At 42.2% G+C, this 19,099-nt stretch overlaps 3 protein-coding genes across 7 annotated transcripts in view; all 3 read left to right on the top strand.

Annotated features, from left to right (window-relative positions):
* Positions 1 to 19,099, top strand: part of LOC311000765 (transcriptional regulator Myc-1-like) — a 294,713-nt gene that overhangs the window by 261,432 nt on the left and 14,182 nt on the right. The gene's annotated exons all lie outside the window — the stretch shown is intronic.
* Positions 919 to 18,455, top strand: LOC311000055 (verrucotoxin subunit beta-like; the record flags this gene model as incomplete). The annotated part of the gene is made up of 3 exons (XM_083990690.1): positions 919 to 1,021; positions 7,388 to 9,430; positions 18,325 to 18,455. The coding sequence occupies exons 1-3, from the start codon at positions 922 to 924 to the stop codon at positions 18,453 to 18,455; spliced, it is 2,274 nt and encodes a 757-aa protein (XP_083846816.1). The 5' UTR covers positions 919 to 921.
* dlg1b (discs large MAGUK scaffold protein 1b) overlaps positions 17,877 to 19,099 on the top strand; it is a 118,277-nt gene continuing 117,054 nt past the window's right edge. For all 5 annotated transcript variants that reach the window (XM_083991594.1, XM_083991592.1, XM_083991593.1 and 2 more), the window contains exon 1: positions 17,877 to 18,964. In XM_083991594.1, coding sequence (XP_083847720.1) covers positions 18,946 to 18,964 — 19 coding nt within the window. In that variant the 5' untranslated portion in view covers positions 17,877 to 18,945. The remainder of the gene's footprint in view (positions 18,965 to 19,099) is intronic.

Here is a 19,099-nt window from a genome sequence, read left to right as displayed (position 1 = left end):
CGCTCCTTCCGTTGGCTTATGATCAAATTCCCTCAGAAAACATTAGGTCCTCACTCACCATGGTTGTTCTTCAGTGCTAATTAGCAGATTTTAGTTTACACATAAGACAGTGAAAGATCTAAATTCAACTAAAGCTCCTGAAGACATAGTAATGCGATTTGAATGATCATGTGACTGTGACCCAGACACACGATTCAAACCTTAAGCAACAGCCTCTTTCCATCTCATTATCTCTTCTATAGGCTACATGAATCACAGTATGTTCAGCCTCACATAGCTGCTAGCCTCACACAGACTCTGATCTGTCTGTTTTATTACTATACCTGCATATTAATAAACCATTTTACAGGGTACACTGTCCCAGGCAGGCACATCATTCCTTAAGTTCCCCAGTCAGCCCATATAGTAGATCATATAAAGGCAATTAGGTGGAGTTTGTACCTCAGAGACAATAAAATGGTACAAACAGCTCAGAAGACCAAACGTTGTTCAACACCAAAAGGTCTGGTACTTTTAAGACAGGGTGGTGCTCCAGATTATGGGGGCTTTGGGCTAAAAGGGCTTCCTTTTTTAGTTTATACTTAGATTAACTTCATCAAAATGTCTCATATAAAGTAAAAGTTATCAAACTGCCAGCCCGTCTGCCACTCCTTCAGTCAGTCAGGTGGACTTTGTCCCTTAGAGACGATAAAAAAGGCAGTAACCACACAGTGGTTATAGGACAGAGGTCAGGACCACAAACTGTTGGACTGGAAGCACTGGCATTGGTAGGTTACATGACCGTCAGCATAATTTGAGCTTTGGGCTGAGAAGAACGAACAATGTAGCTCTGGATTCAGCTGATCAGCTGTCGGCTACAACTTGAGCTTCATTCTGTCAGCTTAAATTATCTATTAAACTGTCTCTTCTAAAGACAGGACAATGGAGCGTGAATCTGGAAGGACGATGGAGGTGGCAGCTCTTGGGCGGCCTTTCAGCCTCGGGATGTTGTACGACTGCCGTGAAGACTCACTGGTACCTGGTAAGAATTAACATGTGAACGAAAAACTAACCAATGGTCCAGTCATGAAAGCCTTTCACTTGTTATTGTAAAAGACTTTCATGACTAGTTTAGGGTAAAACAGCATTTAGTTCTGCTGACCCAAGTGATTGAAACTTGTTACAAAATGACCTGAAGCTGTCTGATCTTATTCTGTACAAGGCTTTTTGTTCTATATTGACAGAACCATCGGACAGTGTCTGTGTTTTAAGTCGTTATTCAAAATCAAAAATCTGCCCTTTTTCTTAAATCTACATAGCCTAATGTTGAAATTTCTACATTTTATCGTGTAAATTATTTGCACATAGTATTAAAATGTGGTAATGTTAAATTTGTTAATGTTTTTTATAGGGGTGTCAAATTGTTGCGTTAATTGCAATTAATTAATTAATGACAGTCATGTTTAGCACCTTGTGTTTTTTAAATCGCGTTAATCTAATTTTTAATCTCTAACCCGTCAGCGCTGCGGAACGGTCACTGCAGTTGATCGCCACCACACTAATCAATGAGGGCATTTCCTCCAGTAAAAGCCTGTTCAATTAAATGCCAGGGTGATTACTAGGCTAGTATTTGAATCTGCCATAGTGAAGCATTCACACAGTCTCTGTCACTACGCTGCTGCTGCTGCTGCTGCTGCTGTGGAGAGCTGTGGCCGCAGACGGCTCCAAAGATCCTCTATGCGTAACAGGATCAATCACTCTCATGCGCCGATTGATAAGTTTCGTTTTTACCGCGCACCACTGCATGCGTGCCTGTTGCAAACACCCGCCTGGTTCTTAGAAACGCCTGGGCTGCAAGGTGATTGAGTATATTAAAGGTCCCATATTATGCTGTTTTTCAACTATTTCACATGGTTCTAAGTTGTCCAATCATATAGTATTCCTATTGTATTGTCCCCAAATCAATCTGCAGCTCTACATCTCAGTAATCTAAAAGTGTCTCTCCAGAGCTCTCCTGAGAACGAGCCATTTCTGTGTCTGCACCTTGAAATGCAAATAAGATGTGTAAACCACGTCCACTCCACACCTGTCACGGGGAGAGGGTGTGGTTTTCACAGGTACATGTGCCAGTGTTGACATTGGGACAGGGGTCGGGCATTGATTTCCGAGAAAAAAAAAAAGAAAAAAAATTCTGAGACTGGCATCTTGTCTGAAAAAATGTAGGCTAAATGTTCCTTCTTTATTTTTATTTTTTTTTTTACTGTGGCAGAAGGAGAAACGTGGAGAGACTCCTACTACCACCAGAAAGTTCTGTGTGAAACTGTCAAATAAAAAAAAAACAAGTGAAACTGAGGAGCGCAGCACAAACTGCACTGTTGTATGGACTGATGAGAATATTGACGTGGTTTTGCGCCGAGAGAGGAGACTTCCTCGTTCAGATGTCTCTCATTCCGTGATGAGGACCGCTGCGCTGATGAGAAGCGGTATCATTCCGATATTCTCTGATCCGCGATTTCATTTTTAATGACAGGCGGCTGTTTTTCAGTCAGTGATTCAAAAGGATCATCTGGCGGCCGCGGTACGGACCGCTCCTCCCGTAGGTCGACCGCTTCATGTCAAATGACGGACGGGGGAAGAGAGAGAGAGAGAGAGAGAGAGAGAGAGAGAGAGAGAGAGAGAGAGAGCGTGTGTGTGGAAGGGGGGGGGGGGGGGGGGGGGGGCGCTGTTCCGGAAAAGTGTCAGCGGGCGGAGCTCACGTTTTTCCAGACTGGCCCAGGGGGAGGATAAGGAAGTACCGGGAGGTGGAGTCACCTGAGTTCAGCGCATCCTGACATCAAGCTGCACAGCACTTCCAATTCGCCTGTTTGGAGACACGATCTCAAAAAAGTGTAGAAATCAATGAAGGGAGTGAACAGACTTTTTTCACCTCCAGGTGTCATAGAAAGGCCACGGGAACACATAGGACCACTACAAAACCTGTAGAAAGTGGATTTTGCATAATATGGGCCCTTTAAACGCTCGGGCCACTAATGGTCATATACGGTTACACACAGACCGACGCTTGCTTTATAGTTCTGTTCTCAGTCAGTCACAAGACACTTGATTCACTCACTCTACATGTTTGCTCAGGTGTTTTTTGGTTTTATCATTCCACATCTATTCACCTGAAAGTGAAATAAAACACACAAGTAAAACAAGTGGTTGTTTTGCTTCTTTTTATGCTTAATACTTTGTACTTGTACTTTTGATACTTGAGTATATTTTTTCACAAGATACTTTTGATACTTTTAGTACATTTAATGTGAGCTACTTTAAGACTTTTACTCAAGTAATTTTCTCATGGGTGACTTTTACTTTTACCAAAGTCGTTTTCAGTTATGGTATTTCTACTTTTACTTAGTTATTTTTTTCAAGTACTTTATACACCTCTGGTCCGTAGCAGAACTATTTTTGACGAAGCCGCTGCTAAATCGCCTCAAGCTCAACAGAGCAGATTGCACCAGACAGGAAATCTGACAGAATCAACGTAATACACTTCCGCCCCCTTTCAAAATAAAACACAATACGCAGTTGATATAGATAATCACAACCTCACATCAACATTAGCCTACGTCATGTTAGGGTCTCAGAGATTCGGCACCATGGACGACGAGGGATTAATTGTAGGAGTTGAAAAAAAAACACAATAAGTGTTCTTACTGTTTAGCACTTTATATGGACCTGATGTTTTATTTATTTTTATTTTCTAATTATTTGGAGAACACAACAATATTCCCCCCCTGGTGGTCGAAACTAAAGGTTGGAGGAAGCACGTGGGACTAGTCTCAAATACAGTGGAATGTAAATGGCTAGGACTGCATCTGTTCCAGTCAAACAATAAATTACTTTATCAAGCCACTTTTTTTGTTATACAGTATATCAATCTTTTGATCTGCCACAATAATGTAATGAATTTAAATGAAAATACAACAAGTTGAGGGCTTTTCTCAGCAATTTTTAGGAGAGATTAAAAAGAAGAGATTAATTAGATCAATTAATTATAGATCATAATTAATTAATCTCACAATTTTTTTCTCTTGACAGCACTAGTTTCTTTATGTGTGCTGCTGCTTTCTTGGTCAGGTCACATCTTTTTCTTTATTAAAGCAGAAGTAAGTGATATATTTGTGTTAATCTAAGTCTTAAATAGTTATATCTTCCGACAGCAATCACTTCTATAGAGTGTTTGGTCTGAAACACGGGTCTGTCAGTCACTCTGCTCTGAGCCCAGGAGAAAACATTTATCGTATCCTACAGTTTTTATCCAATGAGGAGAGAGAACGGCATGCAGGGCTGTGTGTGCAGCCAAGGGACGCCGTGAATGTGGCGACGTAGGGACGAGGACTGTTATGGTGCGTTCAAGGAAACTCGTATTTTTCCGACCGTGAAGTGGTACCAGTTCGATCTGGTACGAGTTCACCGGTCGGAAGTTACGAGTGGCCGTTATAGTGACTTTCACCGGTAAAACAGGTCGGAAAAACACGAGTGGGTTGCCTGAAACGCTACAAAGTCGTAAGTTGTGACTTGAAGCTGTAATTTACGATTTCAAAAGCCTGCCTGGAACGCAGCATTAGCGAAAACGACCGGACCACTTACTTCTGCTTTAAGAATTTTTTGTTTTTTGTTTTTTTTGCCTTAATTGATAGTATAGTTGAGAGAGACAGGAAATGGGGAGGCAGAGAGGGGGAATGGCATCCAGCAAAGGGCTGCCTGATGCAGGATTCGAACCGGGGCTACAGGACTGCAGCAAGGACTGTTGCCAGGTCACATCTGTAAAAGAGATTTGGGTCTCAGTGGGTTTCACCTGATGTGTGTGATGTGAAGGTGTAGTAAAGAAAAAATCAGATTATTATTTAAAAACTGAACAGAGCAACACTTAAACACAACACAATTTAGTAATGATTTAAGGTTGGGTCTGGAGTTTTGTGCCCAGATATAGCCTAAACATTAGACTTGTACAAATGAAATCCGTCTTAAAGCAGAAGTAAGCAGAATGTTTGTGTTAATCTAAGTCTTAAATAGTTATATCTTCCGACAGCAATCACTTCTATAGAGTGTTTGGTCTGAAACACGGGTCTGTCAGTCACTCTGCTCTGCTCTGAGCCCAGGAGAAAACTTTCCTTGTATCCTACAACCTTTATCCAATGAGGAGAGAGAACGGCATAAAGGGGCAGTCCTCTCTGTGTGTGCAGCCAAGGGATGTGTGTGAATGTGGTGACGTAGGGACGAGGGCGGGGACTGCTAACTCCATCTGCTGACAGGAAGTTAGACAAAACCACCGGATCGCTTACTGCTGCTGTGTCTGCAACCGCCCCCCCCCCCCCCCCCCCCCCCTATTATTTATTTTTGGTCTTTTGCTCTGTTTTGTTAAGGTTTTGTTATGCACCCGGACGCGTATGGGTGGAGAGCAATTGAGTCGCGAGAGAGCATAGGAGGCTCAGGGCTGCTCTGATGCTAATGAGTCTCTCTCTCTCAGCAGCAGCAGTCAGGACAACAAAGAAAAAGAAATACAGTCTGAGTAAAGCGCTGGAGCCGCGGACCGATTCCCGACCGTCACCGACACTCTTAACAAGTATTAGGCAAGGCAAGGCAATTTTATTTGTATAGCCCGTTTTTACAAACAGTTTGTCTCAAAGGGCTTTTACATGGCATCACAACAACATCCTCTGTCCTTAGACCCTCACATCCACTGAGGAAAAACTCCATGGAAAACCCTTTTAACAGGGAAAAATCGGAGAAACTTCAGGGTGAGCAACAGAGGCCTTTGTAGTGAGCTAGCTCGATGCTAACTTAGGCTAGCGCTAGCGGTTAGCATCCGCCGCCAAGACCAGCTTCCCAGTTCACCACAACGGCATAACAACATAACACCAGAGGCTCCCGGTGTTGGCGAAAGGTCGGCTATCGGCCCACGGCTCCAGCGCTTCTTTCGGACTGCATTTCCTTTCCTTTGTGGTCCTGACAACTGCTGCTGTCTGGAGCAGGAGGCTACACAGCTTAGCCCGAGAGGAGTTACTGAGTAATGTTTTGTTTACAAACTGCAACGAACAAAACTCTACGGCCCTACCTTTAAGTCAGATATCAATAAATTGCCTGTTTCCTTCTGGAACTAGTGCTTAATGTGCTGAAGGTGTTAAAATGCATCAAAAGAAAACAACAAAATTGGGAAAAGCAGCTAACAGCTGATTTTCTGTTGTGAGACTTCACCTGATAATCTGTCAGGAGGAAAATGGACTCTATCCCTTATTGTAAAGAGTCACACAGTGAGAGACTGAGTCACCTGTGCAGAGGGTCAACATTTAAAGCTTCATTTGGTAACAATTCAGTCATATTTGTTGGAACTATTCTGATGGTCAGACATTAAATGAGTAATTTAGGACAAAATCCAACTCCTCTGGCTCCACCTACTGCCTGTAACCGCAGAAATCCGACCGACCGACGACTCTCCACCAGTCAGGTAGAGGGAGCAGCCAATCGCCACTCTTACACGTCGTAGTAAACTGACGAAAGTGAAAGTAAATTCCGCAACTTGGTCAGACATTTCAAGACGATGCACCTTCAGCTCCCTCTTTTCACCTCTGTCAACCCCCCTCCCTCCCTCCACACATGCAGACACACAAAAGAAGAATGTGTTTCATGGTGAGAGAGAGAGACATGAGACCGTTTTGGAGTCTCCGGTTGCATACGGTACGTTCATGGCTACTTTGTGTGCGTGCGCCTGCACGTGTGTGTGCCTCATTATTTCAGAATTAATTATTTTGGGGAAACAACTCATATTCTATGTTCTCTAATAACCCTCCATCTCATTTCTGCAACTAAACTATGTTGCTTCTTTGTGCAGCTTCAATTAGAACTGACCCAAACTCTCTGAGTTAATTTCTTAACTGGCAACATTAGAGAGATGGTTAGACTGCCAGTAAACACTACAGATACACAGATAATTGGGTAATGAAATAAATATCACAATACATGGCTGTTAAACTCTCCTGAAACCAACTCATGTCCCTCAAGCTGTAATTGTTTTGGCCATTTGGCTGCTATGTAGAAAAAAAAACATTAATTAAAATGAACAGCATCAGTCCAAGGCGGGCCCGCCCATGCCGCCAGGACTGTGTGTGCCGTAATAAAAGGAGGCCTCACCATGGGGTTTTGTCCGGACACTTGGGATGACTAAAAGGCTGGAGCCGGAGGACCTCATGGTCCGCGAGGGTTGGAAATGTGAAAGCAAATCAGATAAATAAGAAGACCATTAAGACACTTAAAAACTAATAAAAGAACCTAAAAATCAATCCTGAAAGAAAATTCAAGAAAAAAAAATTAAAATGTTGCCATAGAAGACAATAAAAAAACTTTTTCTTTTCTTTTCTTACAGGAATGACACTGTGGGACCGTGATGTCCTGGATAAAAATGCAAGAGTAGTACCAAAACCTTCCAGTGACTTTGAGATAGTGGCATCTGAATCAATAGAGGATAAATCTTCATCTCTTAATGTTGAAGCTTCTCTGAAAGCAAGTTTCATGGGTGGACTGGTTGAGGTTGGTGGATCTGCCAAATACCTGAATGATAATAAGACATCAAAAAACAAAGCCAGAGTAACGATGAAGTATGAGACAACAACAAAGTTCCAGGAGCTGTCGATGGATCATCTGGGAAGAGGCAATGTGAAGCATCCATATGTTTTTGATAAAGGAATAGCTACACATGTAGTCACAGGGATTCTTTATGGGGCACAAGCTTTTTTTGTCTTTGATCGTGAGGTGTCAGAAAAAGAAAACCACCAAGACATTCAGGGAAACTTGAAAGTGATGATCAAGAAGATCCCATTAATTTCTATCGAGGGTGAAGGTTCACTGAAGATGGACGACAAGGAAAGAGAAAATGTAGAGAAATTCTCCTGCAGATTCTACGGAGACTTTTCTCTTAAAGAAAATCCAGTTTCTTTCCAGGATGCAGTACAAGTCTATCAAAGTCTCCCAAAATTGCTGGGACCCAATAAAGAAAATGCTGTACCAGTGAAGGTCTGGCTGTTGCCACTGACAGTTATAGACTCTTCTGCTGCTAAACTTGTCCGTCAGATCAGTATAGGATTAGTTCAGGACGCTCAGAGCGTCCTAGAGGACTTCAATGAGCTGGAAATGAGGTGCAACGATGCAGTGAGAGAAACAACTGTACAACAGTTCCCACAGATTGGTCAAAACCTTAAAAGTTTCAAACAAATGTGCTCAGAGTTCAAGCTGGGATTTCAACAAAACTTGGCAAAGACACTTCCTTCAATCAGAGGAGGAGGTGAAGAGGAGGTCGTGCTCATAGAGATCCTGAAGAAGATACACTCTTCTCCTTTCAACAGCAAAAGCCTGAATGAGTGGATGGACTGGAAAGAGAGAGAAATCTACACCTTAATGTCTTTTACCAACAAGATGAAGAAAACAAAGGTCGTCCAGTCTCAAAGTCATCTGCACAAAGAAATCCTCAGTGTGGAGCATGCTGTGTGTTTTGTCTTCACCTCACTGGGAAGTCATGAACCGTTCCTCTCAGCTTTATCAACCTACTTAAGAGGAAAAACCAAAGCAGACGATGCTCAACATCCACAAACTCATGATGTGGAGAAGGAACAGTGGTTTGCCTCAAAAGAAGTAGTAAATGAAATGAGACGTGAAGCAAAGCTCTTCATTGACTTTGCAGAGGCCAACAAGGAGAAGGAGAACATAAAGTTCCTGACAGTCGGTTTGACAAATGAGACAGAGAAAGGTTCAAGCATCTACCTTTATAAAGACGGCTTCTCTGTCACTGAGAACTTTGAACCTCCTTCAAAGCCTGAAACTGTGACAGTGAGTGACAGAAACCACAACAGTGTGACTCTGAAGGTTTCTCCACCCAGGTTTGGAGCAGAGTTCATCAGCTCCTACTCTGTAGAGTACCGTGTCAGTGGAGAGGATGGGTGGAAGCAGCAGACAGCAGCAAAGGCTGGAGAAGTCACAGTGAGTGGTCTGAGTCCTGACACAGAGTATGTGTTCAGATGCAGAGCAGTGACCTCAGTAGGTGTTGGACCAGTCCTTCAAGTCACTGGTTCCACTAAAACTTTGCCTTGCAGCCCTCCAGGAAAACCCCAAGTTGAATCAAACTCCAGAGAGATATCAGTCATCTGGCAGAAACCTGCTGAGCTTGGACAAGATGTGCAGGTGTTGAGCTACATGGTGGAGTACGCCCAAACACACAGCGAGGGGCAAGAAGAAGATCTCCAATGGAAACAACGGGAGTCCAGGGCTGAAGAGGCGATCATTTCAGGACTTCAGTCAGGGACTAAATATGCAGTCAGGGTCAGAGCTGATTGTGGAGCAGCTGGCAGAAGCAAGGAAAGCATCACTGTTCATGTCTGCACAACAAAACCCAAACCTCTCATAGAAGACCTCAAACGTAAAAGTAAAAGGATAAATTCTGAATCCCCCTCAGTTTACAAACTGCCTCTGACAGAAGAAGTAGATGAATATAGATTTGCTGAATGCCGGTGGTATAACTTTGGCACAGAAAGCTCCAGGAGAAATCGCACTGTGATTCTTCTTGGACCCACTGGGTCAGGAAAGTCCACTCTGATCAATGCAATGATCAACTACATTGTTGGTGTAGAGTGGAAGGACCAAGTCAGATTCACATTAACTGATGAGGATCAGTTGAGATCTGAAGGTGAAAGTCAGACCTCTAAAGTCACTGTGTACAAAGTCAACCATCAGGAGGGTTTTAACATCCACTACTCTCTGACCATTGTTGACACACCAGGATTTTGGTATATAGATGAGAGACAGAGAGACAGGATGTTTCATCTTGGATGGTTATCCGCCTTCTCCTCTGAACATGATGTCAGAGAGGTTGATGCTGTGTGTCTCGTAGCTCAGGCTGCTTTACCACGACTCACACCAACACAGAAAAGTGTGTTTGATTCACTTCTGTCATTCCTTGGAAAAGATGTGGTAGAACACATCAGAGTTCTGGTGACATTTGTAGACTGCCAACGTCCACCAGTTCTAGAGGCGATCAAGGCTTCAGGTGTCCCATGTCCTAGAACAGAAGATGGACTCCCTGTTCACTTCAAGTTCAACAACTCAGCTTTGTTTGCTCACAACAAGTCGTCTGCAGCAGAGAGCAGCAGTGAGGATGATGATGAAGATGGAGGCTTTGATGAGATGTTTTGGAACATGACGACAAAAAGCATGAAGAAGTTTTTTGTTGCTTTGAATCAAATGGAGACCAAAAGATTGACACGGGGACAGTGGGACGATTTTGTTGACTTGATGAATAGTCACCGATTCAAGAGACAAGTGAACAAGTGAAAGAGCACAAAGCACAAATCAGCTGCAGAAATTAGAAGTTTGAGTTTGAGGTTACTGTCACAAAACCTTTTCAAGTGAACATTTCTGTTCACAGCATTTTCCTCACCAGCTGTCAGCAGTGTTGTTTCACCTGCCATTGTCCTCGTAGCACTGCAAATGAAGCTGGTGAAGAAAAGATCATCCTCTGTGAACTTATCATTTATCCTTTTAATCGTTCATTCATCCCACAGTGGAGAAATTTACAGTGAAAAATTGTGGGGGGGAAATATAGAGCATAAATAAAAAATATAGCAATAAAGAAAGACAGCGGTATTTGTAAAGAAATATAAGGAGAAAATAAATAAGAAAATATACACACCTTTATTTAGCTTTATTTTGTGTGGGGGTTTTTTGTTTGTTTTTTGTTTTTTGTAAAAAAAAAAAAAAAAAAGGATTTCAAGCCAAAAATGTAATTACACCTGTTATACAGACAACAGTTTTACATTTATGTTAAAGATGTTACATGATGCACAGTATTTGAAGACTATATAACTGGATTATTAGACAAAATTTCTGTATCTATATGAGTTTGATGTATGGTATTGTCGGAGTGTAAACCAATGAACACCGAACCCAAAACTATGATACAAACCGAAACCTTGTGAACCATAATGTCTTCAGTTTAGTATGATCAGAGCTTATTATTCATGTTAATCAGTTATTTTTTTTAGCTCCATGATTAAAGATGTTTAATCTCAGAGAAAGTACACTTTACACTTTTTTACATTTGTTTTTATTTCATTTTTCACAGTTGTTGTAATTTGTAGCAGGAGTGAGACAGTTGAGAGCTTTAGGTTTTAACAGCCCATTGATTAATGATTGAGGGGCTTTTATTTTTCTTTTATGCTTGAGAGTGTGTTCTTAAATTTGTGGTGTCATTATGGACAGGTGGCTTTTGTTGTTGTTTTTATATTTGTTAAAACAAAAGAGCATCTTATTTTGTAATCTTTATTGGAACCTCTACTATTGGGTATTAGATAAACAGTAACAACAGCAAACTGAACTGGTGGTTTAAAGCCTCTGTTTTGGTTAAACTGAAGAGCTTGATTTGATTTTAATTGTGTTTTCATTTTATGTAACTTATCATTTACTTATCTTAAAGGGACAACAAGGAGTTTGTATTTGGTTATAAAAAAAATGATGGAAATGGAAAATGAAAATGATGGAAATGATGTTTCCAAAACTCCTCGTTGTCCTTTTAATTCTTATGGGATAGTTCTTACACTTGATTATTTTCATTATAGATTATCACAATAATAACTTTTGTGTTTTCTGCTTAAAAAATACTATTTTTTATCCTGTTTACATTTTGAATCCAAACTCAATTTAATTTTCATGAAAAAACCAAACAGAATAATTACATTATTGCATTGTATTATTGTATTGTACTAGTAGTTCATCCTCTGGTCCAGCAGAGGGCGCTCTTCACCTTTCTGTCAGCTTGACTGATAATATATATATATAATACATATTATATATTCTACTGTTTGTGCTGTGTGTTATGAGCTTGTTGTTGTGACTATGTAAACTCTCCCAGTCTGGGATTAATACATTAAATCTAATGTAATCTCATCTAACGTGTGCATTAAAAATAAAAATGTATACTGACAACAGACTCAGAGACATGGTTGTTTATTTCCAATCCATTTCCAATTAACAATCAATACACTGTGAGTAGTGGAACAGTTGGTAGACTGATGTTATTCTGTGGAAAATATCTGAACATCTTTACCAGTAATGGTGTTGGTTTGATGTGTTGCTGACGTGCTCTGGTTCTGGTTTGTTTTCTTGGTGTTTTATAAACCCATAAGGGCTGGGCATTCGATGTATGCAGCATGACATAATAAACTTCATTCATAAAAAAAATAAAAAAGTTCAAAAATAAGTAGAATAGTATGAATCAACGGCGGACAGGATAACCATCATTACAGTGTTAATCCTCCGATCAGTGAACAACGCTCACTGCTCAGCTGTTAATCTGAACTCCGTTGTTTCAGACCAGATCTCTGCTGCTGCGTGACGTCGTGGATTTGTGGCATTCAGGTGACAATCGGAAAAACGGACGCTGCTCTGCTGGACGGGTGGTGACAAACAGCTCCGTTGTTGTCGTCGTTGAAGCTGCAACGCGCTGATTCACAGCTCGACTGACTGAGGGAGCGCTTGTTTAACAACACACACACACACACTGACACACTGTGGTACCATTGTGGTTCAGATGGAGCAACACACTCTCTCTAGTGTGTGTGTGTGTGTGTGTGTGTGTGTGTGTCACTTGTCAAAAACTCAAATGTTCAGTTCACTGTCACAGAAAACCAGGAAATATTCACATTCTCTTCCTCCTTGTTCAAAAAAACAGAGCAGATTTCACAATAAAATGCCAAGAGGAACCAAATCCTGCAAAGTTGTTGGATGGTGTTGTCCAGGTGGTGAGGGGGCGGGGCTTAGTTGTGACATCACAAAGTGACAGGAAGTCCTGACGGCTGGTTTTAAGGCTCAGTTTCTGAATCCAGGCTGTGTGCATTTCTCTGTGGACTGAGGCTTTGATACTTTCACAGTATTAATATAGAACCTATAGAACAATAATCGATTATTAAATTAATCGTCAACTACTTTGATAATGTAATAATCGGTTTGAGTAGATTTTTTTTTTCTTTTGGAAGAAAAAAGTCCAAATTCTCTGATTGCAGCTTCTTAAATGTGAATATTTCTGGTTTCTTTGTTCCTTTATGACAATAAACTGAGTCTCTCTTTGGTTTGTGGATAAAACAAGACATTTGAGGACGACGTCGTCTGGTGGTTTGGGAAACACTGATATTTTTCAACATTTTTAACATTTTATTGACCAAACAACTGATCAATTAATCATTTACATAATTGACAGATTAATCGATAATGAAAATAATTGTTAGTTGCAGCCCTATACTCTTATTATTAACCCTACACTACACATGGACATCTACCTTTATTTTGAAGGAGCTTTAATACAAACATCTACCTTTATTTTGAAGGAGCTTTAAAGGATAATTTCCGTTTTTTACAACCTGGACCTTATTTCTAGCATAAAATAAGATCATTTTACTCACCCAGAAACTTTGGTGTCATTTGGAGTCGTTTTGACGAAATTAGCCCCAGTGGAGCGGCGCGTATCCGTATAATGCGAGAACACGGGGCACCCAATGCAGCCTCTAAATAACACATTATCCGCTGCAAAACTCGTTCATTTCGCCAATATTTTGTTATGATACACTAGTGATATTCCCCTCCGAGCCCGTGGTGGCATGTTATCAACATGCTGCGCCTGTAGGTTGACTACTAACCTCTGACCTGGATGATGTCATCTCCGACCGCTGCCCGGCGCGGCTAACTTGCTACGGCTGATGCTATGGTTCGTTTCTGCGTGTTTCTGACTTGTCAGAACAAAATGAGCAGCTGGATGAAGTTCAGCTTCCACAGGCTTCCTCTCCTCAACCTGGACTCACTAAAGCTCCGGCTAGTTGAGCTAAAAATGGACCTGAATGCCGAAGCAGAATGATTATTATCAGAATGAGCCGGGCAGTGGTCGGAGATGACATCATCCAGGTCGGAGGTCAGTAGTCAACCTACAGGCGCAGCATGTTGATAACATGCCACCACGGGCTCGGAGGAGAATAACACTAGTGTATCATAACAAAATATTGGCGAAATTAACGAGTTTTGCGGCGGATAATGTGTTATTTAGAGGCTGCATTGCGCTGCCCCGTGTTCTCGCATTATACGGATATACGCGCCGCTCCACTGGGGCTAATTTCGTCAAAACAACTCCAAATGACACCAAAGTTTCTGGGTGAGTAAAATGATTGTATTTTATGCTAGAAATAAGGTCCAGGTTGTAAAAAACGGAAAGTATCCTTTAATACAAACATCTACCTTTATTTTGAAGGAGCTTTAACACAAACATCTACCTTTTATTCTGAAGGAGCTTTAACACAAACATCTAACTTTTATTTTGAAGGAGCTTTAACACAAACATCTACCTTTTATTTTGAAGGAGCTTTAACACAAACATCTACCTTTTATTTTGAAGGAGCTTTAATACAAACATCTACCTTTATTTTGAAGGAGCTTTAACACAAACATCTACCTTTTATTTTGAAGGAGCTTTAACACAATCATCTACCTTTTATTTTGAAGGAGCTTTAATACAAACAACTACCTTTATTTTGAAGGAGCTTTAATAGACTGGGTTTATCTGTCCATCTGCATCATGACCTGCAGAGTGTGAGGTGGTCTGATGCTGTAATGTGATTACTGCACATGTCATGTCGGTTTTCATCCCGATCTGGACAACATGCTCATAATTAATCTTGGCATAAATCTGGAGTTTGGCAGCCTGACACACACACACACACACACACACACACACACACACACACACACACACAGCATGCAGCAGCTCAGACACAGAGTATTAATGCTGCTCGAAACACAACTGACACAAAAACTTACTGAAATAAAAAAAAATTAAAAACAGAAGCGTGTGACTGAGGACGGTGAAAAGTTAAAGGGATAGTAGCATTTTTTTTAAAAGTGGGGTTGTATGATCTCCAAATAGCCCCTAAGTACTTTAATTGCAGTAGCAGACTCTCTGCACTCCTCCCGTTAGCAACGCCAGCCCATAATAGCCCTGCCCAGAGATTTACAACATACTACATTGTTGTGAACAGACTCAAAGAAACGGCCTATTTTCACGGCCTAAAAGAGGTTTTACCTGAAAAAAAAATACACAGTTCCATTGTTCGCTATAATATAATTTTTTCCAGCCCCTCAAAATGCAGGAAAAACACAGTTTTTATTTGCAACGAGAAGTTTATTTACTTCAACAAGCCGACATGTTTGTTAAAGTCGATCTAATTCGAAGTCTCCCAGAGTCTCAAAGCGCGAGACCCAGTTGCCATGCGCGGTGTGTTCAGGTGCAGTGGGAGCTATCGTTTGTGTCATAAACACAGGAATATCAACTCTGGACTTGCTTCAAGTAAAAAAAAAACTTCTCGGCGCATGTTTGAGTAGCCACCTGACGCTGTCTGTGGAAAAAAATGTACACTAGAAGCAATTAAAGAGTTGATATTCCTGTGTTTATGACACAAACGGGAGCTTCCCACTGCACCTGAACACACCGAGCGCATCAACTTGGGTCTCGCGCGAGACTCCAGGAGACTTTGAATTAGATCTAGTTTTACAAACATGTCGGCTTGCTTGAAGTAAATAAACTTCTGGGTGCATGTTTGAGTCTCCATCTGACGCTGTCTGTGGCTTTGAGGGCTGGAAACAGCCTAAACAGCAGAACTTACATCCACTCCCATTCATTGCTGCCGTGGCGACGCGGGGACAGACACAACTACCGCAAAACAGGAGCAATTAAACTGAAAATTTGATTCTGATTCCTTCTTTTAGACCTAAAATGTTATAGGAAAATACACCCCCGAGTTGAATTTGCCTGCAATTGTCCTTTAAATCTGCAGCCGGCGCCTCCATCCTGGTGTTGTAGCCGTCAGGAGAGGGAGCGACTGCGATGGCGTGAGAGCAGAGCAGAGCAGAGCAGACCTCCCTCCCTCTGTACTTTAACACGACGAGCCCGGGACTCAAGGCAAGGTCATTCATTAAACATGGCCGTCTAAAAATAAAGGCCTCCTCCTTTCACCGGAGCTGCTCCCTCTCTCTTCTCTTTAATCTGGGCCAGAGCTTCCAGTGTTTGCGTCGTCGGCACATGAGAGACAAAAAGAGAAGGAAGACGAGGACGTTTCATCTCCGTCCGTATGGACCAAAGGCTGGATTTGTACTTCAGGAGGATCCACCGCCGCCGCTGCTGCCTGACCTTTGACCTCCCCCTCTCTCCTCTGTCTTTGTTGTTTTCTATCGCCGGTCCTGCAGCCGAGAGCACGACACAGTTAGAAACTGAACCCACCAGAAATAAAAACCAGGTAGAAAGAAGCCTAAAAGCATCACGTGAATGAATAAACTAAATATTAATGACATCATAATGTAGAGCCACGCCCACCAGCTCCTCTGGAAATGATCAACACCCACGACACATTACTTTAAAAAATAGTCATTATATTTACTTGTTGCTTTCTCCAAAAAGTAACTGAGTTAGCAGCTAAAATACTGCATTATGAAAGTAACTAATTACCAAATAAAATGCTCAAATATGTCAAATTACTTGTTGTTTTATCTATTTCTTGTTGATTTTTTATAGTGGCTTGTTGCTTTTACTTTTACCTGCCATCATTGTTGTAGTGCTGTGCTCTTTGTTTTGTTGTCTGTCATGTATTTTAAATGTTTAAGCAGCTGCTGCAAAAACACTTGCCCGTTTCGGGACAATAAAGGAATTTACTTACTTACTTACTTGGCCCCGCCCCCCTAACGTCCCGTTTATCTGGAACTAACCAACTCACTCCTCCACACAGATAAACAGCTTTTTTCCAACTAGTTGATGGACTGAAAAAAAAAAAACGGCGCATTTTATTGTCAGTAACGGTAACGGCGTTATAACGGGGGGAAAAGTAACTTTTTGATTACTTGTTACTGAAAAAAGTAACGCCGTTTATTAAAGATGCCATTATTCCCATCACTGCTGGTATATATGTGGCCCTGGTTTGGTCGGGTTGAGGCGATAAAACCAATCGGGAAAAGATGGAGACTGGCGTTAAAGGGATAGTTCAACATTTTCGTCAAATTGGCCCGTTGCCATAATCCCTATAGTCATAGCAGTAGGTTCTATACCGCTAATTGTCGGTGCAAGCTATTTTTATGGTGGCAATGGGCCAATTTGCCGAAATGATGAACTATCCCTTTAAAGTGATGTCTTCACAGCGTATAGGCTAGCTAACGCTCCAAATGACGTAAATATCAACGCTCTGATCGCCTTGCGTCACTATGTGTGCGTCTTACTAACGTCTTCGCAGCATTTTCCCCGTTCGCTCGCGGTTGTTGTAACCACGATGACCACCAGGTGTCGCCTGGCAACAAAATGTTGAGTCGCAAATTAATTAAGCATCATAAAATCTGAATAATTATATTATTTTCTAAAGTTTTTAATAAAAGTGAGACATGTTGAGTGTTTGTTGTTAATGTTTTGCACTGAATAAATTAATTTCTTTATGTTTGTATTTAAATGAACGTGTTGAGTCACTGAGGTGAACTATGACCAAACAGCTCAGCTTCAACCTGAACTTTTTCCCTCCAACTTTTTTCTCTCCACTCCTCCTCCTCCTCTCTCGTCCTCTTTTCTCAGGCTTTCACCTTCCCTCTCTTTTAATCCTGAAGTTTTTTTTCCCTCCCTCCCTCCTCCTGCTCCTCCTCCTCCTCCTCCTCCTGTCTTGTAGGTGAGCTGTGTGATTGGGCGGCAGGTTGGAAGGAGGAAGGCTTTTAGAAAAATCACATGGTTCACATTTCCAGCTCTGTGCGACGCCATTTTGGACCAAAGTTTGGAATTTGTGGAGGTGAAGAGGAGGAGGAGGAGGAGGAAGGAGGAAGAATAAGAAGGAGAAGGGACAGGGAGGAGGAGGAGGAGGAGGGAGTTACTCTCAGAGAAGTTTGACACGAATACACAGCAGCAGCCCAGTGCGGGATAATAATAGGCCTAATAAGTGATTGATTGAGAGTGCGCCTGGACTTTGAAGTTTTTATTTATTTATTTTACTTTTTTTTTTTTTTTTTTTTAATTCCCGCTGTGGAAAAAAAAAAAAAAAAACACACACACACACATTCACACATAAAAGCTCCGGAGCAGCAGGAAGCCCATGCACCGCTGCTGCACGGAAACGGGAGAGTTGTTTTATTTTATTCAGCCGGAGTTTGGCACACATGCACACGCACACGCACACACACGCACATGCACAAGCCAGATTCATACTCATAGCTACTACTTTACTCCTCCTCTTCATCTTCATCATCCCCCTCTTCCAGCAGCAGCAGCGGTCGCCGCCGCGCTGCACGCCGGGACAGAGAGCGTCTCTGCCGGGCAGCTGCAGCAGGGAGAGTCGGTCTGCACTCTGCAGCAGCGGACTCAACTGGAGCTCGGTTTCTTTTGGCAGTAGCTACTATAGTTTGAACCAGGACTACTCCCCCCTCCCCTCCCTCCTCCTCCTCCTCCTTTCCTCCTCTCCTCTCCTCTCTTCCCTCCCTCCCTCCCTCCCCAGTAGACTCGACCGTGTGTTATTTTCGGTGGACGTGTCAGTTTTCCCCCCTGACAGGGAGTTTGTTTGTCGGAGCTGAACTTGGTGGCGTCGTGTGGAAAAACAAGGAACCGAGGAAGGGAAAAGGAGAGCGGGGATTTCTGCTGCGCGTAGCCGGGTTTGGAGCGCTGTCAGCGGGGCTGCAACCGGCGGAGCGGTCGGTGCGGTGTGGAGGGTCGGTCGGTCGGTCGGTCGGTCGGCACAGAAACAACCGCACAACAAAACCAAAACAAAACCAAACTGTGCAGAAGAGAAGGAGATAATACAGAGAGAGTGTGTATGTGTGTGTTTATGTGGCTAACACGGAACTAGCCGAGCCGAGCCGAGCCGAGCCAGACCGCTAGACCAGACCATGCCAGTCCGAAAGAAAGGTAGGTTAAGCCGCTTTCACTTCACAGACTTTACCGGTAACCAACCAACCAGCAGCAGCAGCAGCAGCAGCTAACAGGCTAACTCACCCACTACAGGCTAACTAACTAACTTAACCCGGGACAAACTCACACTAA

This window comes from Trachurus trachurus (genome assembly GCF_905171665.1).
Source record: "Trachurus trachurus genome assembly, chromosome: 17".
Classification (NCBI taxonomy): Eukaryota; Metazoa; Chordata; class Actinopteri; order Carangiformes; family Carangidae; genus Trachurus; species Trachurus trachurus.
This window is presented reverse-complemented; position numbering and strand designations above follow the sequence as displayed.